Genomic DNA, 26,142 nt, shown 5'->3' with positions numbered 1-26,142 from the left:
GCACCCAAGTCCCTTCCTCACCCAACTCCCTGCCCCTGGTCACCATCCCTTGTTGCCCCAGCTCTTCATCAAAACCCCTCTGCACATCCTCTTTCCCCCAGGTCATAGAATCATAGAGCTGGAAGAGACCTCAGGAGGTCATCAAGTCCAGCCCCCTGCCCAAGGCAGGACCAATCCCAACTAAATCAACCCAGCCAGGGCTTTGTCAAGCTGAGCCTTAAAATCCTCTAAGGATGGAGATTCCACCACCTCCCTAGGTAACCCATCCCAGTACTTCACTAGCCTCCTAGGGAAATAGTTTTTCCTAATATCCAACCTAGACCTCCTCCACTGTAACTTGAGACCATTGCTCCTTGATCTGCCATCTGTCACTACTGAGAACGGCCTCTCTCCATCCTCTTTGGAACCTCCCTTCACGAGGATGAAGGCTGCTATCAAATCCCCCCTCACTCTTCTCTTCTGCAGACTAAACAAACCCAAATCCCTCAGCCTCTCCATATAGGTCATGTGCTCCAGCCCCCTCATCATTTTGGTTGCCCTCCGCTGGATCCTCTCCAATGCATCCACATCCTTTCTATAGTGGGAGGGCCCAGAACTGGACACAATACTCCAGATGTGGCCTCACCAGAGTCGAATAAAGGGGAATAATCACTTCTCTGGATCTGCTGGCAATGCTCCTCCTACTGCACCCCAATATGCCATTAGCCTTTTTGGCTACAAGGGCACACTGTTGATTCATATCCAGCTTCTCATTCACTGTAATCCCCAGGTCCTTTTTTGCACAACTGCTACTTAGCCAGTCAGTCCCCCAGCCTGTAACAATGCTTGGGATTCTTCCTATCCAAGTGCAGAACTCTACACTTGTCCTTGTTGAACCTCATCAGCTTTCTTTTGGCCCAATCCTCTAATCTGCCTAGATCACTCTGGACCATATCCCTGCCCTCCAGTGTAACTACCCTCTAGCTTAGTGTCATCTGCAAACTTGCTGAGGGTACAATCCATCCCTTCATCCAGGTCATTAATAAAAATGTTGAACAAAACCAGCCCTAAAACCGATCCTTGGGGTACTCTGCTAGAAACCGACCGCTAACCTGACCTCGAGCCCTTGATCACTACCCATTGGGCCTGACAGTCTAGCCAGCTTTCTATCCATCTCACAGTCCATTTATCCAATCCTTACTTCCTTAACTTGCTGGCAAGAATATCGTGGGAGCAAAAGCTTTGCAAAAGTCAAGGTATATCACATCCACTGACTTTCCTATATCTACAGAGCCAGTTACCTCATCATAGAAGCTAATCAGATTTGTCAGGCATGACTTGCCCTTCGTGAATCCGTGTTGACTATCCCTGATCACTTTCCCCTCTTCCAAGTACTTCAAAATGGATTCCTTGAGGATCCCCTCCATGATTTTTCCAGGGACTTAGGTAAGGCTGATTGGTCTGTAGTTCCCTGGATTGTCCTGCTTCCCAGACCCTGTACTCTCTTCTATACCCCTCCCCCAGACCAGAATCCTCTCCTGCACCCACACCCCCTTCCAGACCCTGCACCTCAAGCCCTTGCCCCAGATCACAACCCTGTCCGTCACTCAAACACTCTCTCAGACACCACACCCTCTCCTGCACCGCAGTCCCCTATCCCGAGCTACCTTCCACATCCAACCTCCATCCTGGACCTTGCAACCCCTCCTTGACCACTTACCAAAATCTTGGAGCAGCCCCCCCCCACCCCACCCCCAATTACCCCTGTACTGGTAGAATACAAAACTTGTGTAATTTATTACCAATTTCCTTCCATTTCTAACATTTACTTAAATGATTGTGCTAAAGCCCTTTGAGGGCTTTTGACAGCAAACTGCCTGGGAAAGTGCGCACTGTGTGAAGAAACTGAAAAAAAAAGGCTGAATAAGGGGGGTGGGGTTGTCAGGAAAATTTTCTAAAGGGGAAAAATGTTGGCATTAGCTATGCTCTGCTGAGAAGAAGCCTGCAGGTGTAATGTCTATTATTAGTATGTTTTCACATCAGCTCGTGGGGGTAATGAGCAAATTGAATATTTAAACACAAGGGCACAATCTCTGTTTGAAAGTTAGATGCTCAGCGTAACACCATCTGGAATTCTACTGCAACTTTCCATTTCTCAAGCAACGGCCTACATAAAGTCATTGTAACTTGGGCTAATTTTAGAACACCTCACACATTTTTATTAGATCTTGTTGAAAAATAAGACTTCAGGGTGGGGCAATTCAACGGAATTAGATTTATCTTTTAGCGTAGGGAAAGGATGAGGAAAACAGGAGAGAGAGAGAGAGAAACACGAGGAATCAGAACAGAAAAATGGAGAGAAAGAAGAGAATGAGGAAGCAGAAGTAGGATCCAGATTGATCACATGAGATCAAGTTGCTTCTAGGTCTTAATCTTTTTGTGTAATTAACCTAGTTCAAAGCGTTGAACAAACTGTGGAAGGTGTATTGTGGCCCTGATTCTGCAAAGTATGTAAGCATATTATTAGCCAGTAGGCTACTCATGTGGTTGAAATTAGGCACTTCACGCCTGGGGGCAATTGTGTACTACTGTGCAATGCACAATTTGTGCAGAATTGTTATATGTAGAATTTTCACATTTCCCCTGCAGAACTAGGACTGCAGCCCACCAACAGGGGCTGCTATTCTCTGCAGAGCCTGACTCTTCAGCGCTCAGTGAGTAGAGCACCCAGCCTAGTGAGGATGGAGACTTTGCAAGCTGTGGCTATCTGGCTGATGGCACACAAGTCCCATGGGAGTAGGCACTTGCTTACTTACATTGCTAAATTACAGCCTATTTGCTTTCAACACATCACAAACTGTTCCTTACTGATCATCTTAATAATCACACTTAGCTATTACATAGATAAAACAATATGTACTACTGGCAGGCAATGGAGCTTGTTCTGATTTCCCTATTTATCACGTATGCTGTGCTATCGTAGTTTGACAGATCTGGAACAGCTTTGAGAGTGGGAGCTGGAAAGCAGGCCAAAGGTACAACTCAAACAATACCATCTTCATCAGGATGCGGTTTCTTAAATCTGTCTTGTCCTCAGGCTCATTTTTGTTATAAACCATGTTCGGTACATAACTGTTCCATGTAACAGTTCCCAATAAACAATATGAAAGGTTAATTAAAAACAAGAAAATACAAAGCAGGTGGAAGTCTGGGCTAGTTTGAGTAGCTGAACTGATGGCTGAGTATTTTTAGCTCCATTTGGAGCATAGACAGGATCAAATATTTATCTGCCACACAAATGAAGAGAGTAATTTTGCACACTGGTTACTTCCTGTCAAAACACAAGGATTTATTTCTTCTGAAATCTGGTAGAACCTCAGTGGGAAATACCACAGGAGTAAAGCCAACTTGGCATGAGTAGGCTTACACAGGCAGAACAGAACTGCTCAGTGTTTTGCCTGAGTATGGGAAGGAATATTGAATAGCCCTTTGAAAAACACAAGACTTACACTCTACAAATGAGCTCAGTAATCTTCAGGACAGATAATGCAGCAGATGAGTTCTTTCCATAGTCTGCAGAAAGTGTGTGCACTCCCACTGCATTTTGTATAAGCAGCACCACCCTCCCCCCTCCCCCAGCACCGGCTCCTGTTCCCCCACCTTTGCTGCTTCTGTAGGCAGCAAGGTTGGGGGGAAAGCAAGTAGTCAATACTCCCAACTATCTGATAAGCTTATGCTTATTAGTCGACTACTTTCTAACATCCCTAATCAATAGAGCTCCACCATTTCCAAGAACTGGATTTCTTATGTGAAAAGCACAAGGATATTTTCAAATAAAATCTTTCAGGTCTTCTTCCTACTTTATTAAAAAAGGGGAGTGGGTTTTTTTCCACAAATACACTTTGTTTCTCCTAAATAATATGAAACATTTTCTCCAAATCATAATGTTACCAAGAAGTGTAACTGATGTTTGGATCATAATTTTGCTTGTTCTCATCCCATTTCTAGTAGTGTTAAGTCTTGACACTTCAAATAAATGTGAAATTAAGTACTTGCTCACTGTCACAAAACAGACAGGCAGCTCCTCCCTGAGGGGGTGGAAGAGTGTGAGGAAGTTTGCTGTGGGAAGATAAGGCATATCATTATTAAACAAGATTAGCAGAGAATTGAATACAGAAATACATAAGGCCCCCGTGGAAACAGAGTAAAATACAGAGTAGGCAAAAAATAAAGAATGGCAGACTCTATAAAAGAAACTGGCAGTTTTCTCTGGAATAAGTTTCCATTTTGCTTGAATCCTTTGTAGTTATTCAGAAAGTTATGGAAAATTAGTTTCGCTTACCATTTTAGAGTCAAGATTATCAGCATCCTGAGGGTGAAATACAGTCATTAGAGCTTCTGTGCTAACGGCATTGCCGCTGCCTTTCTGATCTGCCATTGACCGTCCTTCATAATAATCCACTGGATTGTCAGAGTGGGAAGTAGTGGCGGCCTGTAAAAATGCATTAACAGCTGTCAGAGATGCTTAAAAGATCCTGTAAGAAACTGCACTGATAACAGTTGATGTTTCACCCCCAAGCATCACTTGTTATGGACCTTTCAAAATACAACAGTCTTCAGATGCATTGCAGTTGTTATTTAAATTTAAAACAACATTAAGAAATGTGCCTGAAGAGCGAAGAAGATAAGAAGTGGTCCCTGATCTGTAGAGCTTCCTAGTCAAGCAGTAGCACTTGAGAAAGCCATATTTCCTTTTTGACACCACAAAATATTTATTCATATATTAACATTAATAAGAATGAGAGCTGCACAAAGGAGGAAGGCCTGATCCAACTCCCCTGAAAAGACTCCACCTGCTTAAATGGTAACTGGATGAGGGCCCTGGACAGAAATGGTCACGTATTGTATTGGCAGTTAAATGCATGGTATGCTCTCCTACCTCAGGATACCTCTAGCAGGATTTCAGAAGCAAAGTTTGGAGCCTACTGGGAGAGACAAATTCTATTTCAAAAATCTATAAGTAAAATGCCAAAATGTACTGAGTTCAGAAGCTTTGCAGTTCGACATGTTCCCATCTGTTTGCCTAAAGAGCCAATTATCTTTGCACTTTAAGAGTGGAAATGAAGAAGGAAACAAAACAAACGGCTTATTAGCCAGGTAATATAGACAACAGCATGTAACGGGACATGTGTGCCCACTCCAAAAGCGAATGCTTTTGAGAAAGCAGAGCTCAGCACCCAAGCGTCACAGAACTGTGCTGCACTCCTACCTGGGGAGCATTTCTGGTCAAGTTAAGCCATTTTGTGGTCTTGTTGCTCAACCCAGGTTCTAACCCTCAATCCCTGAGGATGAGCCCTCCACGACTCACTGTTTTTCTGTGCTGAGATGACCACCTCGGCAAGAAGCGTAGAGCTTACTGCGCTGGGGTGCCAGTATGGACACCATGGTGCAGTAATGCAGCATGACTGGCCTCTGACACCCTTCCCACAAGACCTATTCTTGCCTCTCTGGTCATGTTTGAATTCTACTGCCCTGCAGTCAGCTGCCCAACCCTCAGACCCGTCCTTTGCATTCCCTTTTTACATTTGAAAGTCCCCCTCCTGTTTGCTCAGCGATGGGTGGTGTATTCTCAGCACATCTTTCCAGCTGGCCATGCCTGCCCCATGCACCAGGAGATCCCCTGCTTAGCACCATGCCAAAGTACTAGGCCACAGCAGCATTTAGGGAGAAGAGTAAAGATGTCAATGTGTAGACATCAGGCTACACCTTCCCCCCCGGCCTGCCCAGGGCAAGTTTTTTCCTCCCCACCAGCCCCCAAACAATTCCCCCACTTGCCCGGGGCCAGTTCTTTCCTCCTCCTCACCTCCACCAGCTCTGCAGCCAAGGGCTGGGAGTAGGATTGCCAGATGGTTAACCCAAAAATACCGAACACCCTCCCCCCCCCCCCCCAAAAAAAAAACACCGGGGAAAAAAATTCTGTGGGGGGGGGGGGGGGGGGAAGGGGGATACCAAAGTTGTTGAGACAAAAAAAAAAAAAGGAGTTAAAGCTGTTTTAATGCTGTTTTATTTTTTCTTAAGTGCCTGTAGAGTCAGCATAGAGATAGTAAGAGGGGAGAAGTTGAGCACTAAGAGCCAGGGAAGGCTTCAGTTCTTTAGGCTTTTTGCTGGAAGCCATTGTGTTTTCTTCATGGAGCCAGAACTCAGCTTCCCTGCAGAACCAGGTAAGCAGGGGTTCCGGGTGCAGGGTCCGGAGTGGGGGGGCCACGCCGGCGGCTGGGCCTATTTGCTGAGTATGTCATAGGGTTGCCAGGTGTCCAGTATTTTTGCCTACTGGTTGGGAGGAGGAGGAGGGGGGAAATCAGAAGATACCAGACATTTTAGGTGTCCGGTATTTTCTGAATTTTTTTTTAAACCAGACAGGAGGCAAAAATACCAGACTGTCTGGATCAATACCGGACACCTGGCAACTCTAGATGGGAGGGCGAAAGGGCTTGAAATTGGGGGCTGCTTACTCATTTGTCTAAAGGCAAGATGGAGGAGCCCCAGCCCTACTGGCCACTCCCTGAGGGTACAGCTGCCCCTAGTGGACATTCTGCATATAACTCTCCCTTACGGGCTCACTGCCCCCCAATGGCCATTCTCTACCATGCCCCTCAGAACAGCAGTCCCTCCCCCCTTTGCAGATTATGGAAAATAGACCTTTTCTCAGGTCTTCCAGTTGTCTTGGCACAACCAAACCCTGACCTTCCTTTAAGTTAGAACATAAGAACGGCCGTACTGGGTCAGACCAAAGGTCCTTCTAGCCCAGTATCCTGTCTGCCGACACTGGCCAGCACCAGATGCCCCAGAGAGGGTGGACCGAAGACAATGATCAAGCGATTTGTCTCCTGCCATCTCTCTCCAGCCTCTGAGAAACAGAGGCCAAGGACACCATTTTATCCCCTGGCTAATAGCCTTTTATGGACCTAACCTCCATGAAATTATCTAGCTTCTCTTTAAACTCTATTATAGTCCTAGCCTTCACAGCCTCCTCTGGCAAGGAGTTCCACAGGTTGACTACACGCTGTGTGAAGAAGAACTTTCTTTTATTTGTTTTAAACCTGCTACCCATTAATTTCATTTGGTGAAAGTTAGGAGAAGAGGAAGCAGCATACTAAATTTGGTGACCCTAACTCTTATAGTTTAGGAGGAGTTCTTGAACAAAAACTCAGACTGACGCAGTCTAAAATACAGACAGCTCAACAATCTTAATAAGCCTGATCTAAAACCAGAAAACATGCCCAGGAAAAAAATGCTCTCTTTTCCCCTCTCCTTCCCCCAGGAATGCAAAGTCACCATAGAAAGCACATTTATCAGTGTGTCTGAATGGCATGTGCGCCCAGAGAAACATTCAGCTGACACTTCTTTCAGTCCTGACATGTGCCAAGCGTTTCCTTCCTTGAAGCACTACACCACTGTGAATGATAGGGTTTTCAGTCACTCTTTCACTTTGGGATAAGTTATGACGCATTGTTATAACTCCCCCTTCATTATGCACAAACCCTCTACAGCATATGCGACATGGACTGAAGTCTTGTTCAACATCAGACTGTCCCATTGCTATGCAGTGTTCTCTCTCAGAGCCTCTCATAATTCCTGCCAGATGACATAGTCAGGGCCCCAAAGAAACACTTCAACTGGAATTGGTCCCAATTTACACAACTGATAGACACTTTCCAAATTTCAGTATGTGAATTGTTGGCCACAATTAGAGTTCGAAACCTCTGAAGTTTGGAAATAATCCAATCTGGGATTTCGATTCAGTTCCACCTCTTATTTAAATTCACATTTTTGAAGTGGTGACATACATTACTACTTTAAATGATGGGATACAACTAATGACTATACTTAGCCTTCTAGCAAGATCGAACAAAGTGCTCTCTGCAGCTCCATAAACAGTTAATAAAGAATTAGCATTAGCTGGGCTTTTACCTCCGTACTTGCAGTATGTTGCGGACTTGAAGTTGCTCCACTTCTGATCTTGAGCTTTGCTACCAGGTGTTCAAAATCCCTAAGCTCAGTGAAACGAAAAGCTCTTTTTCCTTTGGTACTAATGCTGACTCCTTTGTTGGCTGGATCAGAAATTTCCACTGCTATGACCTGAAGAAGCAAGGACACACGAATTAGTAATTTCATCTGTTGGCATGATCTGCAAAAACAAAATTCTATTGAGTGTGGGTGCGTGACATACAAGAAGCTTTCTGCATTACCCTTATGAATAGTGTGACATGGCTTCACTACTCAATGTTGTGTAGTTGCCTGCCTGAGTGCACAGAGCTGAACCGAAGCAGTCTGTCAAGAAGTTGTTAAAGACAACGCAGGAAAAATAAAACAAGGACTTAGATGAGAAAGTTTTGCAATTCAACTTCAAAGGAGTTAAGATAACAATGGCTAGGATATCAGTTGGAGAAAACCAACTACCTAGCTAGCTGAGACTAAGATCGTCAGGGTCCCTATGGAAGAGACTAGACTGCAGAAAAGAGAAGGCTCCCCAGGATACATCAGCAAAAAAGCTGACAGGCTGGGAAGACTGACTCGGAGACAGAGGGAGCCCTATGCAAAACAAGCAGGCTGTTTCTCTTGACAATCTCAGAGGGGTGGTTGTATTAGTCTGTAACTTAAAAAAAATTAAACGAGTGGTCCTGTAGCACCTTAGAGACTGTGTGTGTGTGAGAGAGAGAGAAAGAGAGAGAGAGAAAAATCCGGGCTCGTCGAACTGTGACGAGCCCCACTCACCAGCCGCGCTGTCTGGCGATCTACATGCACAGATTGCCCGAACCCAGCTCTTCCGGGTTGCAATCTACTCACCACAGGTGAGTAGACTGCATTATTTGTCAAGCCCTGTATATAATCATGAGCTTTTGTGGGCACAACGCACTTCCTCAGATGGGTGGAGCAAGAGGCACAGAGGGGCAGAGAAACCTCACACATTTAAGGCAGAAAAAGGGGAGACACACGGAGGAGAAAAGAATCCTTTCAGTTACAGTGTCCATGCTAAATGAGCACTGAATGGTGAGAGCATATTATCATGCAGGCGTGGGATGAAGACCAAGGGCCACAGAACTTTCCGACATGTAAAGCAGCCTTCCTAGAGGGGTGTGCTGAGCTGGCTCCGAACTGCAGCGCAAGCATACCCGAATGACAGCTGCTCTCTCAGTAGAGAAGCGTGTTGCAATGACTGTGTGGAAGCTGTCGACTCACGATTGCTACCATATAGTTGCAAATCAGTTTGGAGTGGGGAAGTCTACTATCAGGGCAGCACTTATGCAAGTATGCAGGGCAACAAACCACATTTTGCTGCGTAGGACTGTGACTGAGAAATGTGGAAGACATAAGCGGCTGGCTTTGCTGAAATGGGCTTTCCAAGCCATGGTGAAGCAATCAACGGCACATACTCCCACACAGTGCCATTCCATCTTGCCTTAGAGTACATCAATCGCAAGCAGTACTTCCCCATGGTGCTTCAGGTGCCTGTGGATCACCGTGGGCATTTCACAGACATACATGTGAGATGGTCTGGAAAGGTGCATGATGCATTATCTTCAGGAACTGTGGTCTGTGGACCCTAAGCTGCAGGCAACGACTTACCCCTTTACAGCCCTGGCTCATGAAGCCTTACTGCTGTCCAGGTGCCCTGTGTAAGTCTACTATCAGGAGCAGTTCAACAACATGCTAAGTTGATGCTGCACGGTTGTTGAATATGCCTTTGGCAGACTGAAAGGGAAAGGGAGGTGCCTGTATGTTAGGCTGGACCTTTTGGAGGATCATATCCCAAGGCGCTGGCTGCACGCCGCTGCTTACGTAACTTGTGTGAGAGGAAGGGCGGCTCTGAGGAATCACTCTAGAATAAGAGGCACTGACATTTCTGTGTTGGAGTTGCTTTCCTGCCTCATCCCACTACTCATCCTGAGCAAGGTATTCCCATGAAACCAAGGGATATTACAGGGACCAGAGTGCTTGGCGGGGCTTGTGCCACACAAAATAAACTCATGGAAACCTGCATCACATTTGTCTTTATTGATGGCTTTCAATCACGATGCTCAGTGGTAAGGGTTATTGGAAAACCTCATAATGATGTTAATGTCCAGCTGTCAAAGTCACAGCTGCTTTGGTGGGGAGTGGAGTGCGCTGGGAAAAAAGTGTTACCTGACTATGAAAATGAGTGTGTGGGCATAGAGGGAAGGCTGCTGTGAAAAGAGTTCTGCATGTGTTGACAGGGAGGCTTTTGGTTCTGTTCACTCTGCATCTTGATAAAGACACTTGAGCATCTCATTTTGGCCTTCCGTGAGCTTTAGCATGTGCTCAGTGGCTTCTGTTCTGACTTGCATCTCCCTAGCTCTTCTTTGCTTCTTTTCCTCTGAAGTGTTGAATGCTGCAACACATCCTTGACCAGATCCTCCTTTGTCCTCAGTTGAGAAAGTCGGTCTGCTGGGGAACAAGCCTGACTTCTCAATGTCTGGTCTGGAAAAGTAACCATTAACAATAAGAGCGACTGTATTTCTCCTGATAAAGATTGTAACATTTCACTAACATGCACATCTCTCTCCTTGGGTGTGGATGTGGGATCCCCACCCAGGATTGTGTCCAGTTCTTTGTAAAAACAGCATGTTCTAGGTGCAGGATCAGACTGGCTGGCTGCCTCCTTCGCCTTCTGGTATGCCTGCTAGAGTTCCTTTATTATGGCTCTGCAGTGTAGAGTGTCTCAATTGTACCCCTTTGTACAAAGCGCTCTAGAAATGTGACCATAAGTGTCCCAGTTCCTACGGGTCATTCACAGCTGTGATTGCGCCATTTCTTCACCCCACACATTGATAAGATGCAAAAGCTCTGGCGTGCTCCAAGCAGGAGAGTGACAGCCACTGTTTCCCTAAGAGAACATCATGAGGGCCGCTACACAGTGAGCCAGGAGCACCACTACCAGGGGTTTGCAGGTGGGAGGGGCACATCTGTTTACATGTCCGCAGATCAGCAGAGTTCAAAGCGCAGGCCAGGATGGCTAATTAGGCATTGTTAGAAACAAGCTGAAGTTCAATAAACTTGACAAAAAACCTACTGTAGTACACGCTGCAGGACTGTTGACAGAAAAGCAAGTGGGAGAGACAAAAGTTCCTTGCAGAGCTGGATATTGTGTGTCACCAAAACTGATAAAACTTGTTGCGACTTTGATTGCCTTACAGTGTAAATGGTCCCTAGGTTTTATACCAAAAAGGGTTTTTTGGCAACAAAACTTGTCAGTACAGACAAGTCCTTAAAGATGGGGAATAAGCTGGAATAAGTCCTTAAAGATGGGGACTAAGCATGGATAGAGAGGTTAGACTTCGATTTTTTTAAAATATGCATGTTGGACTCTGTTTTAAACCTTGGCTCTACGGGCTTTTTATCTTTTGGGTGACAGAAATAATGCATTGTTTTGGTGAAACTGTTTCTAGGTAATTTTGATCAGCTGCTGTCACAGGTGCCCAAAGGGAAGAGTTTCATTTGGTACCCAGGGAATTGTAACCCAGTTCCTGGTTCAAGAATTGGCAAATTGCAGAATTCCAGCCTGTGGGGGTGCACTCAGAGAGACCCCAAGAAGGGACAATAGTGCAATTATCCTGGTAACCATGACAGCATGCATAACCAAGAGCGTACTGGACCATTCTATAAGCAGAATTAATACTCTCTATGATTACACAAAATAGTTAGTTGCTATTCTGTCACAAGATAATGAACTGACATGTTATCCTCATAAAACCCAAACTTCATTATGGGACAGATTTTTTAGAAAAAAAAATCAACATATTGATACAAAGCTCTTTTCAAAATCTGGCTTCAAGTGCCTTCTGAAACTGGTGCATCTTACATAGTTTTCTGAAAGAAACCAGACTCTGGCTCTTGCAAATAATCAACTGAAGCAGATTCACGGGAAGGATCCTCCACTGAATACCTTACAAAACACATCTGCACAAGAAAGGACCGCTAGAGCTGATCTTAATTACAATGATGGGATAGTTATGATTTAAAGTGGCCAACACACCTTAATAATGTAGTAAGAAATTAGTAACACGACAGTGAACTGCTAGACTGACTTCCACGGACGCTGCTTTTTTAACCACAATGGGTGAATAATGAAAACCAACTGATATGAAACAACTCTACAATATTGTGAAATAGTATTAGAGGTCTAACAACTCCTAAACGAGAATTTGGAATTAAGAAGTCAGCTCCTTTTACTCAAACTGTTATGCTTTGTTATTACACTTTGCACAAGTTCCTATTGTTTGCAAGACTGCCAATAGAAAAATCACATGCACTGCAACAGCTAAGCAGTGTGTGCCTGTAATATCGGCGAGGAGTCCTGTGGCACCTTATAGACTAACTGAAGTGTTGGAGCATGCTCCAGCACTTCAGTTAGTCTATAAGGTGCCACAGGACTCCTCGCCGCTTTTGCAGATTCAGACTAACACGGCTACCCCTCTGATACTTGCCTGTAATATGCCCACTGAAGTGAACTGTGTTACACAAGAAATTAATTCAGACCTCTGTATATTACAGCTTTTAATAGTTTCAAACACTGAGGTCAACTGAAAGAAGAAATTCGCCTAGCAGAGTGTAATAATGTGTGCTCCAATAGCACATAGTGGGGCAGATTTTCAGCTGGTGTGAAATGACATAGCTCCATTGACTTCAGTGTATCTCTGACAATTTGCACATGAATGTAGCACACAGCATGTATGAAGAGTATTAAAAGTATTAATCAACGTCTTGGTAATTATCTATTTCAAGAACATATTTGGGGCTAGCCACAGGACGACTAAGCCTTAAAGCGACTGATAGGAGCTCAGTCCACAAAACACATACAGCAGGGCTACTCAACCTGCGGCCCGCGGGCCACATGTGGCCCGTGACCTTTTTGTTTGCAGCCCGCGGGTATGAGACTTGTGCAAGATGAGACAATAAAAGATCCTCAGCTCATCTAGAAAGGACAGAGGATAAAAAGAGAGAGACGTGAAGGTTGTCTTTGAGGTGAAAGGAGTTCTGCATGCAGTAGGATTTAGCTTAATACTGCTGTCACCAAGAAAAATGACAACATATAAATCGAATAAAAAGAGATTCAATTTTGTAATGAGAAACCAGAGTAAGAGAAAAGTAAATTAAGTACTTTATCCAAATTATAAAACTTTCAGTGTAACTGGCTCTCACAGCAATACCTCTCTTAGGGGAATGATTATGCTGCATAGGTTGCCATCCTGGCTAGCAAAACAGATGTAGTTCTCTGAAATGCACATTTTTCCCAATGTGTTGTAGTGGCAGAAAGGTACCCATAAGAAACATTCATGCACTTCCTTCAGGGTCTCTTCCTTGGGTAGCCTGAAGAATGCACTGAACTGCTCACTGTGGGCTCGGTTCTCCAGGCCTCTAATGGATAGAGAAGGAGAAGGAAAAATAATCAAAAAGTTATTTTAGTATAACTTTATATTTCTTAAAACTGAATTGTGTTGGGAGGGAACTATATTAAACCTTTATATGCCGTGTTCTCAAATACATTGTGGGCTCAATCCTGGAAGGCACAAAGCGAGGTTCCGAACTCAAATCAATTCCCAAGGGAGCTAACAGCACTTAGCACATTGCAAAATCAGAGCATTACACCCCAGTTTAGCAAAGTGCTTAAGAATTTCTCAAAGTTGAGCACATGATTAAGCACCTTGCTGAACAAGGATGGACTGCTGTGGACAAGGATGGAGGCCTACACTGGATGAAAAGTTATCACTTTTTAATAGCCCAACTGGCTCTGCTTTTCAACACATTAAAATAAACCAAAAGCTTCAGAGGGGTGGCCGAGTTAGTCTGCAACTAGAAAAACTTAAACAACAAATAGTCTAGTAGCACCTTAAAGACTAACAAAACATGTAGATAGTATCACGAGCTTTCCTGGGCAAAACACATTTCTTCAGATTGGAGTATTATAAGTCCAGATCCAAGAATAAATAAGGGAAGGGAGGGGAGGAGGGAGAAAAAAGGAGAAAAAAAAAAAAGACAGTGAATAGATAGTTCAAGTAATTACAAGAGGCTGATAAGAACAATTAGCACCTCCATTGATTGGCTAGTTAAGTCATTAAGATGTGGAAGGTAGCTGTGAGCCAGCCGATATCCCTGTTCATTCCATTGGGATAAGAATAAAACTTGTAAATGAAATTAAGTTACAACCCTTCCCAGTGTATTTGGCTTGTGGAATTGGCCTGAAACAATACAGTGACTTGGAGCTCCATTAAATAAACCAATTAAGCCTAAACCAGTTTTGGCTCAATGGACAACTGATTGGCCAGAACATAGCCTCCGTGAGTGTGCTTATAAGAAACATGCTTCAGAAAGAGTGCAGCAGCAGTCAAAAAAAGCAAACACTAAGAAAGGGATAGAGATAAGACAGAGAATATCTTATTGACTCTATATAAATCCATGGTTTGCCCACATCTTGGAAACAACATGCAGATGTGGTCGCCTCATCTCAAAAGAGATAATTTGGCAATAAAAAAGTTCAGTAATCACAAAAATGACTAGGGGTATGGAACGGATGTCTATGAGCAGAGATTAATAAGACTGGGACTTTTCAGCTTGGAAAAGAGATGACTACAGGGATATATGATAGAAGTGTTGAGAAAGCGAATAAAGAGGAGTCATTTACACCTTCCCATAACACAAGAACTAGGGATCACCAAATGAAATTAACAGGTAGCAGATTTAATGCAAACAAAAGAAGTACTTCTTTACACAACGCACAACCAACCTGTGGAACTCCTTATCAAAAGATATTAATGAAGTCAAAACAAAAACATACCAGGGTTCAAAAAAGAGCTAGATAAATTCATAGAGGTTAGGTCCATCAATAGCTATTAGCCAGGAGGGGCAGGAATGGTGTCCATAGCCTCCGTTTGTCAGAAGCTGAGAATGGACGCCAGGGGTTGGATCACTTGATTCCCTGTTCTGATCATTCTCTCTGAGGCACCTGGTATTGGCCACTGTTGGAAGACAGGATACTGGGCTAGATGAACCTTTGGCCTGACCTAGTATGGCCCTTCTAATGTTGTTATTATATTCATGTATAAAGGCAGTGACAAAATTAAGTTTTGGCAAAAGACCAATATCCACCTCTAGCACTATCAAACTGAAACGGATATTCTGGACCTGCATCTTTCAATTCAATAGTAAGGAAAACCAGCCACCAGTCCTCAACACATGGTTGCTTATATCACCCATTGCCCATATATTTGCTCCCCAATGAACATATGCTGAAAAAGGTGTTGTTCTTCCCCCTTCTTCATTAGCAAGTTACTCTTCAGTGACACCACCTCACCTTTACTTTTTATTCTCACTTGCTGCTAGGATATTACATTTTTAAACAATTTTGCTGTAATATTTTTTCACAAGATATTTAGAACCTTAAATACAATTATTAACTGGAGAATGTAAACTCTCCAGAGAGCTTATTTATATAGGATGTAAACAAATGTAAATCTGGGGCTGTAAACCCACAGGAAAATCCCTTTAAAGCAGCGAATAAAGCAATAACATTTTCCTCTTTTCCTATGTGAATGTATTAAATGGTTTTCTCTTAAAGAACAAATCAAGAAATATTATTAATTATTATTATTATTATTAATAATAATAATAAAAACAGTTTTGGTTAAATGACACTACTGAAAAATGCTTTCTGCATTTTCCTGTTCTAAAGAGGTTCTCTGTTTTCTGTGTAAAAATAATAAAAGACACAGATTTAAAGTCTTGAATTATAATTAATTCTGGCCTATCAAATGAGAAAGGATTTTAGAAACCTGGGCCAAGAAAACTAACTTTGGTAAGTTTAATGAGTCATAGGATATTCATTAAAACACACAGAGAAACTAAGCTTTACCACAGAACAGTCTCTGAAAATGAAAAACATGCAAATAGGCCATTTATAATACTGCTCACTTGGGACTGGATTATTATTACAATTACAGCTATACAAATCCACAGCAATGCCAGCAACTTTCCTGTGGATACTCCAGATTTACACTTGTACATCTCAGATCAAAATCTGACTCTCTAGACTTAAGCCTGCACTGCATGAGACAGAAGCGAATGAAAAGAACAGGATAAGAAAACTTTACTACAGAATGTACAATGAAGGCAACGAGCTCCCATGTCTAATGGATGTTTCTGGTTTGAGTAAATACCATGTGTTGTTTAGTTTTCATAAAAATTACAGGACACTAGAACTGGAAGGGACGACGAGAGATCATCAAGTCCAGTCCCCTGCCCTCATGGCAGAACCAAGCATCATCTAGATCAGGGGTGGGTAATAATTTTAGACAGGGGACCACTTCACTAATTTTTGAAGTGGTCCCGGGTCTCCAGCGGAAGGGGCAGGACCAGAACCCTGATTTGCTTGGGAGTGGGGGAGCACGTGAAGTCTATGTCCCACTCCCCCACCTAGAGAGAAATGTCAGCTGTTCTGAACAGCTGGTGATTCCTTCTAGGAACCCGCCCTCTTGCAGGGCAGGAGGAGACTTCCCAAGCTTCCCTCAGCCCCAGGCCAATCAGGGGCCCGAGGAGCGTGCAAAGTCACTCGCTCCCTGCCCCCACCCTGCAAGGGGCATGTGCCTGGGGGCAGGGGAGTGGCAGGGCATCCGCAGGCCGGATCTGGCCCACAGTGGCTCCTTTGCCCACCCCTGGTCCAGATCATCTCTGTTAGATATCTGTCTAACCTGCTCTTAAATATCTCCAGTGATGGAGATTCCACAATCTCCCTAGGCAATTTATTCCAGTGTTTAACCACCCTGGCAGTTGGGAAGTTTTTCCTAATGTCCAACCTAAACCTCCCTTGCTGTAGTTTAAGCCCATTGCTTTTTGTCCTATCATCAGAGGGGCCAAGGAGAACAATCCCCTCCTCCCCCATGACAACAGTTTTCAGGTATCTAAAAGGATATGTCCCCTCTCAGTCTTCTCTTTTCCAAACTAAACAAGCCCAATTCCTTCAGCCTTCCCTCATAGCTCATGTTCTCTAGACCTTTCATCATTTTTGCTGCTCCTCTCTGGACCTCCTCCCATTTCTCCACATCTTTCTTGAAATGTGGTGCTCAGAACTGGACACAATACTCCAACTGAGGCCTAATCAGCGTAGAGTAGAGCAGAAAAATGACTTCTCATGTGTTGCTCACAACATTCCTGTTAATGCATCCCAGAATCATGTTTGCTTTTTTTTTGCAACTGTCACACTGTTGACTCAGATTTAGCTTGTGGTACACTATGACCTCTAGATCCCTTTCTGCAGTACTCCTTCCTAGACAGTCACTTCCCATTCTCTATGTGTGAAAGTGATTGTTCCTTCCTATGTGGAATACTTTACATTTGTCCTTATTAAACTTCATCTTATTTCCTCAGACCATTTTTCCAATTTGTCCAGATCATTTTGAATGATGACTATCCTACAAAGCAGTTGCAACCCGTCCCTGGTTGGTATCATCTGCAAACTTAATAGGTGTACTCCCTACGCCATCATCTAAATCGTTGATAATTGTGTTAAAGAAGGAGAACCCTGTGCACTTAGCACGTTTGGTCAAGTTATGCTTTTGTGCTTATTCTGAACAGCATTTTTGTTAATCTGATTAGCCATGAAGAATTTGTGGTCATGAGACACCCACACAATTATTTTCATTAAAATTGACATGATTTCTTACACATCATATTCATGTGATTTCTTCTGACAACTAACAGTTAATTAAAACACCCTGTATTACTTCATTCCCAGCATCCAGCAAGACACTTGGGTAAAAGACACAGATGTTAGCAAAGCCGTTATTGTAAGCTCCTTCAGTCAAGGACTGTGTCTTCCTGTGCCTGGAACTCTATTGAGCACACAGCTGACATGCTACAAATAATAAATTACCTCTTGGTGATTTGCAGGGGATCATGGAGGACTAGGTCACTTTCAAATGTCTCCTTGTCAAAAAGTCTCCTTACAGCATAGTTTGCCAGCTGCTCCATAAGAAGGAACGTTTCATTAATGTGCATAAACATGGAAAAGTAGTGATCCTCCCCACGGGAGCACACATGAATACTCTCGGTCAGGATCACATTGGAGGTCTTTTCAAGCTTTGAGATTTCATCCCAGGAGATAACGAGTTTTACTGAAAATATGAGTATAAGCAGGTGTGAGTAACTTCTCACTGCTCTAGCCGCCTATACTTTTTTCTTAACGCTAAGGGAACAAGCGGTCAACAGTTCTATTAACATAATTAAACATCAGAGTTAAATCGCTAGCACGTAGGAAGGTCTAACATGGCTGGAAGCATTATATTAAGCCAATGAACAGCCTTTATCTTATTTCATATTTCTGAGAAAGACAAGCCTTTGTGTTTTTCAATAAGATCCAATATGTAATAGTCCTCTCATATAGAGTCATACCATCTTCCACACCTACTCCATTGGCTTCTGTGGAACCGTTTGAGAGACAAGGTACTATTTAACATAGGTGCCATAATCTTACCCTACACATAATCGCTTTCCTTGTTTTACAGCCCAATCCTGAAAGGTAGTGACCACTTTCTTCCACATGCCCAGTGCTCTCAACTGCCACTGATCGCAATGGGAGAGGAGAGGAATCAGCTCCTTGTAAGACTGGGCCCTCAGTCATTTGTGATCTTGCAGAGTAAGTGTAAAGAAGTACTGAAACGACTGCTATTTTACAAGTGCAAGAATATCACAGGCTATCTTCCGAATTACTCTACAGGAAGCTTGCCAGCTAGAATTTCTTGGCTAGAAATACATCAAAAAGTGCCCTATATGTTAGCACTAGATTATACTTTCTGATCTTTGCTCCAGTGTAAAACTGCAAATTGCTAAATGAACTACAGTACTATGCAGGCTACTCTGCTTTAATGGTACATTTAAAATAAAGTTTCTTAGATAATATGGTCTGTTTGCTTTAAGGGGCCAGTATCTTTCTGAAACACTGTTGTGCCTCCTGTTCGCAAGGATGAGTGCTACATCTCTGTACTGGCTGCAAGACTTACAAATGCTTGTAAGTCTATGCAACTTTCTTCATCTTTTCTAGTTTCCATTCACACAAAGTTATTACTCTCACAAATGCAAATAGACAAAATTATGCACATGGAAACTGTGTATAAATACCAGCAATGTATAAATGCCTCTATTTGGGAAGATTATTTTTGTTTTAAATTTGTACATGTCATATGAACTGAATTAAGAGCCTCCAGAGCTGAAAGCATGAATATCCACTGCTTAAGTTAAAGACCCAGGCTCTGCAGCACAGAGGTGTACCAAACCCATATTCTGTTGCAAAATAACTAAATTTCAATCTCAAAGGATTAAGGGTGTGATGTGTTACTTCAAATTTGAAAACTACAAAATAAAATGGTGATCAGTGACTGAGCCAACTTACTTTCTGCTCCCAACAAAAAAGAGTAAAAGCTAAGAAAGTTGGTACTAAGATAAAGCCATCCCTGACAGGGCATTCGCCCTCTCCAGTAACTGCAGGAGTAATAGGTCACCAACTTCTCCTGCTCTGCTAATCCAAAACACTTTTCAAACTTCATAATAGCTTCTCGAAACTTCTCAGGGTCATCTTCTTTTATGAAAGAACCTTTCCCTTCTTCAGCAATCAATCCCTAGAAGCAAATCAAACAAAAATGATTAAATTAAGTATATGTGAACAAGCCATGCAACATATTTTGTGCTGGAAAGATATTTCAGAAGGGGAATAATGGTCCTGTGGCCAAAATACAGGATTAGGAGTCAGGAGGCCTAAGTCTATTTCAGATCCTTCCATACACTTCCTGTATGACCGTCAAGAAGACGCCTGCCCTCAAGTTTCCCTCTCTATTACAGGGGAATAATGAGGCCTCCTTACTCCATTAGAGGTATTATGGAACTACATTCATGTGCTTTGTCATCCTTCAATGGAAAGTGCTTTAAAAAGCTAAGTATTATTATTAGATGGTCTCACACTCCATTGCTTCCAAAGGCCAAACTCATTGCAAAAACCAAGGGCTCTCTCCATTCTTCCATTACCCATCTCTCCCTCCAGCTCCCTGCAAGCCTCCCTTCAAGCCCAACCCCTATCTCCACTTACCCCATCACGCCAAAGGCTCTGTGTGACAGCACATTTCCTCTTCATACCATTGTCCCAATTTCTCCTCTAGTACCAGGCACTCTGTGCCCCAGGCCTCCATGCCCGCCATCCACCTGCACCCTTTGTAACAGAGTTCCTCAATCATAGGCATGCCTCAGTCTCTCTCTATGCACACTGGATGTAAAAGAGTTAACACTGCACCTGGAATGCACTGGGGGGGGGTAGTGAATGAGTATGGGCTATCTAGATGTCTGGGTGGAATGACTAGGTCCTTAAGGAACTGGCTGAAACCAACCCACGGCAATGCAGGACACAGCAAGATAAAGAGCCCCCCACCGCTGCACCTAGGCACTGATCAATCAACCCCTAACAGCTAGAAACCCCAGCTGGCAAGTGGGATGTGTGAACTGAACTACAATAACGCCTGCACTTTTGGAGGGGCTCCATACTTCTGACCAAAGGGAAGAGTAAACCAAAAATCACCACAGGGCGTTCGCACACATCACGTCCACATTGGAGGCACCTTTACTGACAGTGGGAACAATGCACTGTGGGTGTGTATCCCACAGTGGGCATTGTGGGAAGACAGAGCTGATCGCTGCGCAGCTTGGGATTTCCCCTCCTCCTCCCTGAAGTTCTCTCTCAGCCTCCTCAGCTGCAGGGAGTGGGGCATCATGAGTAGCTGCCTATTCCCCTCCCCTACACTGTGTTCCTAGTGCAGGGAGTGGGGCATCATGAGTAGCTGCCTATTCCCCTCCCCTACACTGTGTTCCTAGTGCAGGGCAGAACAGGAGCAGTCAATGATTTGTTTGGTTGTTCCCCCAACAGAGCAGCACACTCAGCTGTCAGATACTTCCGGGATTTGAAAAGGGAGGGCCACGTGCCTGCAGGGCAGCAGAGATTAAAACACTGAGCAGATCAATCGGGGCAGATATTGTGGGATACTGGCAGAAGACAGCTCTGGTCACAAAACAAACAGCAAAGTCTACACTGACTCTTTTGTCGACAATAAAGGGAGAGGAAAAGAAACAAGTCTGTCTCAGGGTGGAAAAGTGGGCATTTTTCCTGACAAAAGTTGCATTGCCATGTGCATGCTATCACTGTCTTGCTGCCAAAAGGCAGTTTTTGGAGACAAAACTTGGCAGTGTAGACACAGCCTCGGATGGAGTCCATTGCTGACACTATCACAACCTGGCTGATGGCACTGGCTTTGGTGGAATATCTGCTTCTCTGTGCTAACCTAAGGACTTCCAGCTTAGGTGACTAATAAAGTGCCACCCTGTAGTGGAGAGGCCATCTGTGTTCTGAGAGAGCCTCCCACAAGAGTCTGGCTACGGTGGATTAGCTGCTAGGAGACAGGGAGAGAGACAGAGAGCCCCAGTGCCAAAGACCCAGCCTCCGAGTCTTGGAAGGTAAAGACCTGCCTATGTGCAACTGTGTTAATCTTTGGTGCCTGGTATACCAAAGGGGGCCCTGGTTACAGCTAGAATCCAGGCCCTGGGCATCTGTGACAATATTGCACATACACAGGGAAATGCCCTTGAGTTTAGTGTACTGTCTCATTTTTGCTCTATCAATTATTATTATTATTGAAGACTGTTCTTTTTCCACAAGGTTTAAACAGTTATTTAAAGGCAACAGACACATTTGATATCCAGCAAGAACAGAATTGGTCTCTATCAATTTTACTTTACTGTGAAGTGAAATAGCTTCACCCCATTCTTCTGCTCTTATCCGACTGCAATATAGTACTGCACCACAACGCTGTCCTCTACTGTCCGAAAAAAGGGAATGTTATAAACTTATTTCCAAAGCATGGAAAGTCAAAACCCTCTGTTATATCACCTCCATGCTACTTACTCTTATCTTTCCCTGTACAAAGCTAGTCACATCTTCGTTTGAATCAAATACACATAAGGTCTTCATAACATTGTGTTCCAACCAATCCCAGTGTTCTGTAATTTCTTCTCTGCTGGTTCCTGATAAGAGAGTAATAGCATTTAAGAAATAAATGTCTCCTAAACAAAAATCACAAGGCCTTGTCCACTCTGGGGAAAAAACTGTAGGGGTCAGCACAGTGATCATAGTTACTAGTATTTCCCAAACATTGGATACCAACCCATCAGTGGTTCACCGGAAGGTTCCAGTTGGGTTAGCATGAGTAGGGCCAGATCAACCAGGACAGGGCACTATCCTTAGCAAACACGCACCCCTCTTGGCCCAGTGTGGAGGGGAGATAATCAACTTCAGAGAGTGAGATGTGGCCAGGCCAAATGTGAGTGGTGCTGTGACACCATGCCCCAGATCACAACATGCATAGGAATGGGAGCTGCTGCTGAAGGGGGGCGTGGGACAGGTTTGCTCTCCAAATATCCCAACCCAAGAGGGTCCCTTCTGTACCAGGCCAGGATTAGGGTTGTGGTGCCAGGACAGGGATGCCTGTATGTGAATATCCGCTGAAAATTTTTAAAAAAAGATAATATGCAGTTGCTGAGCAGGGGGAAATCCTGCTGCCAGCGTTAGCCTGCTCCACCCCCTCAAGCCAAGAGCTGCCCCAGCCCCTCCTGCCTTGGGGGCGCATGTGGCCCTGCATGCACTCTCCCCTTGCCTATATTGGTGAGCCTCCCTAGTAAAAAATTTGGAAACCCCTGTTCAAGATATAGCAAAGTATTTTCCTCTTCAGATACATTCTACAGACATTTATGTTGTCTAAACTCCATCCTAAGGTCGGGCCCGATTACCGTCAAGTGGCACTCAACATGGCTATGTCATGCTTTGACTTTGTGATACAGGACAAAGCCACATTTTAATCATATTCTTTAACATGTTAAAGCTTTGGTGACCACAATTCAGAAAGAACTGTTGTTCTGTCTACATAATTCAAGTCCTGTGCAGTGGTGGGTGGGGTGGGGTGGCTCTCCAGCCTAGCCGGACTGTAGCAGCACTCTCTCTTGATCCATTTTAAATCAGTTGAATGGTTAAACATAACATTTAAATGGGATTTTACATCCCTACTCTGATGTTAATTTGCTGCATGGATTTGTGCAAGTCACTCAACCTTCCTAATGTATTTTAATGCATACGTTATTGCAAAAAAAAAAATTAAATTTTTCAGATAAAAGGAGCTGTCAAAATTTTTGGGATATTTTGTAGCATATAGGTTACACTAAAAAGATGGGTAACGTAGAACACAGGCCAACAATTCCATTAGACATCGGCAAAACTATATATATCACCTTTTTAATTGATACTTATTATCCAGGGTTTATTAGTATAAAATATAGCATGCATAATTAAGCAGAAGAGAAGAACAACTGTGCAGAATCCAATATTGCAGCATTTACTCAAGTGAGCAGCTCCCCGCATTCAACAGAGCTAGATATTTAAGTAAAGGCCAGAGGATTGGTCCCTAAAGCTTATATCACAAGATTCACAGAACAGGTCACTTTTTGATCTCGTTTACAATGTCTTGTGTATTATGAAGTGCTGTGAGTGTTTGTGAAGCTATGTACATATGTACGTACTTCTGATTCACCATCTAGTTGGTAAATACACAAAAAACATTCTTTGTTGGAATCTGTCCCTACCAATCCCAATTCTCGGAATGTTAGCTATCATGTAATTGAATAGTCGTGTAACCATATGAAATCTTAGCAGTTACACGACTATTCAATAGTCTCTGGGGGCAGGACTGCAGCCAGTGCGCTCCCGGCCCCACTCCCAGGGATCCCCCTGCCACCCAGTGCTACCTCTGTACCAGAGGAAGCAGCGCGGAGTTACAGGTAGAGGTTGACGAGAGGAGCCCGTTTAAAAATCAGCTCCCCAAGCAGTAGGGTTGCCAGATGGTTTCAACAAAAATACCAAACACACTCGACATTACATCACAATCTACATTACAGCTTATTAAGAAAATATCAGACATTTATATTTTCTCAATTTGTTTCCCCAAACAGAAAGCTCAAATATTGGACTGTCTGGTTCAAAACTGACACCTGGCAACCCTACCGAGCAGACTAGCTGCCTGCTGCCTCTGATACAGAGGCAGCAGCGCTGGGTGGCAGCAGCCCCTGTCCATGGGGCATCCAAGCTCCCCACCATCTCCCCTTCCCCCCTTACACTGCTGCCTCTGATAGAGGAAGCAGTATAGCAGGGACGGGGGTAGGTAGCACAACAGAGCTGGTGTGGTGAGAAACCGGCTTTTAAACCGGCTCCCCTCCAGCACTGGCTTCTGCCTTCCCCCTCCCCACTCCTGCTGCCTCTGCAGGAGGCAGCCAGGAGAGAGGCAGCCAGGTCCACAGAACCGGCATGCGAAGGTAGCCTGTTCGAAAGCAATGCGAGCAGGGAGTTTTGGGGGGGGGGGGGGGGGAGACAAGCGGATCCAGTGCTCATGGGGAGTTGGCTCCTCACAGACAGCAGCTCCCACTCTCCCCTCCCCCGCTGCCTGGGGGAAATGCACGTAGCCAACAAGATCAACCAGCTTATCGGTTAATCATGTAGTCTACACAATGACATCCCTACCACATTCTACGCATTCTCTAAAAAACTCAAGAGTTTCCTAAAGAATGCCTACTCTTAATGAATGAGAATTGGCATCTATCTTTTAAGGAACTGCATCCCCAAGGTGTTTTTTAGTTATTAAACCTCACACGATATTAATGTGAATAAAGCCATGCCTTATAGTGGGCCAACAAATACTGAGTTTTCCTGCCAAAAGTTCCCTGACTGTTGTTTCATAATTGTTTGCCTAATTAACGGCATCATTTCCCCAGTACACTCATGCTCTATTTGACTTCCTGAAACACGAGAAGAATGGCCTTTTAAATAAAATATAAACACACACACTCTCAGTATTCTCAGTACTGCCATCTTTCTGCCCACCAAAACACCATAAACATAGGCTCTCTGCTTCATTTCCCAACAAAAGCCTGTAAACACACTTTGTCCCCAGATTACCGTAAATACTCTGACGGAGACAAAAAGATCTTTCTGGCATTATAAATTTTAATTATTTTATTAGCTGAAGTTGGCCACAGGTTTTATGGGAATAATAACCTTACTCCATTATTACAGTGAAAAGAGCAATAAGACTATCATCTTTTGTGTGTCTACCAGGAATCAAGTACGCACAAAACAGCAAGTAGTCCTCAGGCAAGATTAAAACTCCATTAACATACATTGTAATTATCTTTTTTAAAGTAACAATTGGAGCATTCTTGTTTTGAACAACTGGATAAGACTTCATGGTAGGAACAGCCCTATTTGAACTCTGCATGACAAAGCCATTATATAGCCTTTGAGAGTCACACTTTACAATTTCAACTACTTAGCAGGCAGATTCCCTTTCCCCCGGATTCCTAGGGGTTGAAGTCAAGGCAATAGAATTCTCAAGAGTAGGTGTTTATTATTATTCACGTATAGGTATTTTTACTGCACTTGGCTGATGAGTGCAGTATATTTTATGGCAGCCTGTTATCACTGCTGATTTTTTCCTCAGGATTAGTCCTAGGATTTTACTTGCCAACCATTTCCAAAGGTTCATTTTCTAGTAACTTCATAATATTTCCCTTGCTTTTAAAAGTGCTGTTTCAGAGTATGTTATTGCACACATTGTCCCTTGGCCAACACACAATGATGCCCCCCATGCTTTAGCATAATTGGCTTACGAATACGTATCACTCAGACATGCTTTAGACAAAATACCTCATGTAACATCAATTTTCATGTCGCAGTCTGATGGATCTGAATACCCTATTTCTGTGCATGTTTCATTCTTGTATGTGAGGTTAGAAATATGAAGTGTGAAGATCTGCTTATAGTTCTTAATGTGCTAATGAGGGCCATTACAGGTGTCCCAGAAATGTAATGACTCAGATGCCCTCAATGACCTGTAGATAGCCTTGTCAGGTGTCAGCAACCTATGGCTCACTAGGGAGCCAGGTATGGCTCTTCTGAAGCGCCTGAGAAACGTGCTGGGCTGCTGCCCTGGAGTGGGTCTCACTGGTGAGTCTCCTGGC

General features: G+C 43.7%; 1 protein-coding gene across 2 annotated transcripts in view; it reads right to left on the bottom strand.

The window, feature by feature from the left end:
* TBC1D8B (TBC1 domain family member 8B) overlaps positions 1-26,142 on the bottom strand; it is a 78,907-nt gene that overhangs the window by 30,418 nt on the left and 22,347 nt on the right. For both annotated transcript variants that reach the window (XM_075941109.2, XM_075941110.2), the window contains exons 3-8: positions 21,989-22,107; positions 19,439-19,664; positions 17,924-18,164; positions 13,209-13,416; positions 7,951-8,118; positions 4,322-4,471 (exon numbers count right to left, since the gene is read on the bottom strand). In XM_075941109.2, the coding sequence (XP_075797224.2) occupies positions 4,322-4,471; positions 7,951-8,118; positions 13,209-13,416; positions 17,924-18,164; positions 19,439-19,664; positions 21,989-22,107 (1,112 nt within the window). The remainder of the gene's footprint in view (positions 1-4,321; positions 4,472-7,950; positions 8,119-13,208; positions 13,417-17,923; positions 18,165-19,438; positions 19,665-21,988; positions 22,108-26,142) is intronic.

The sequence above is a fragment of the Pelodiscus sinensis genome, chromosome 13 (assembly GCF_052426305.1).
Source record: "Pelodiscus sinensis isolate ZL-2025 chromosome 13, ASM5242630v1, whole genome shotgun sequence".
Taxonomy (NCBI): domain Eukaryota; kingdom Metazoa; phylum Chordata; order Testudines; family Trionychidae; genus Pelodiscus; species Pelodiscus sinensis.
The sequence above is the reverse complement of the archived record's forward strand: the minus strand, read 5'-3'. Positions and strand labels throughout refer to the sequence as shown.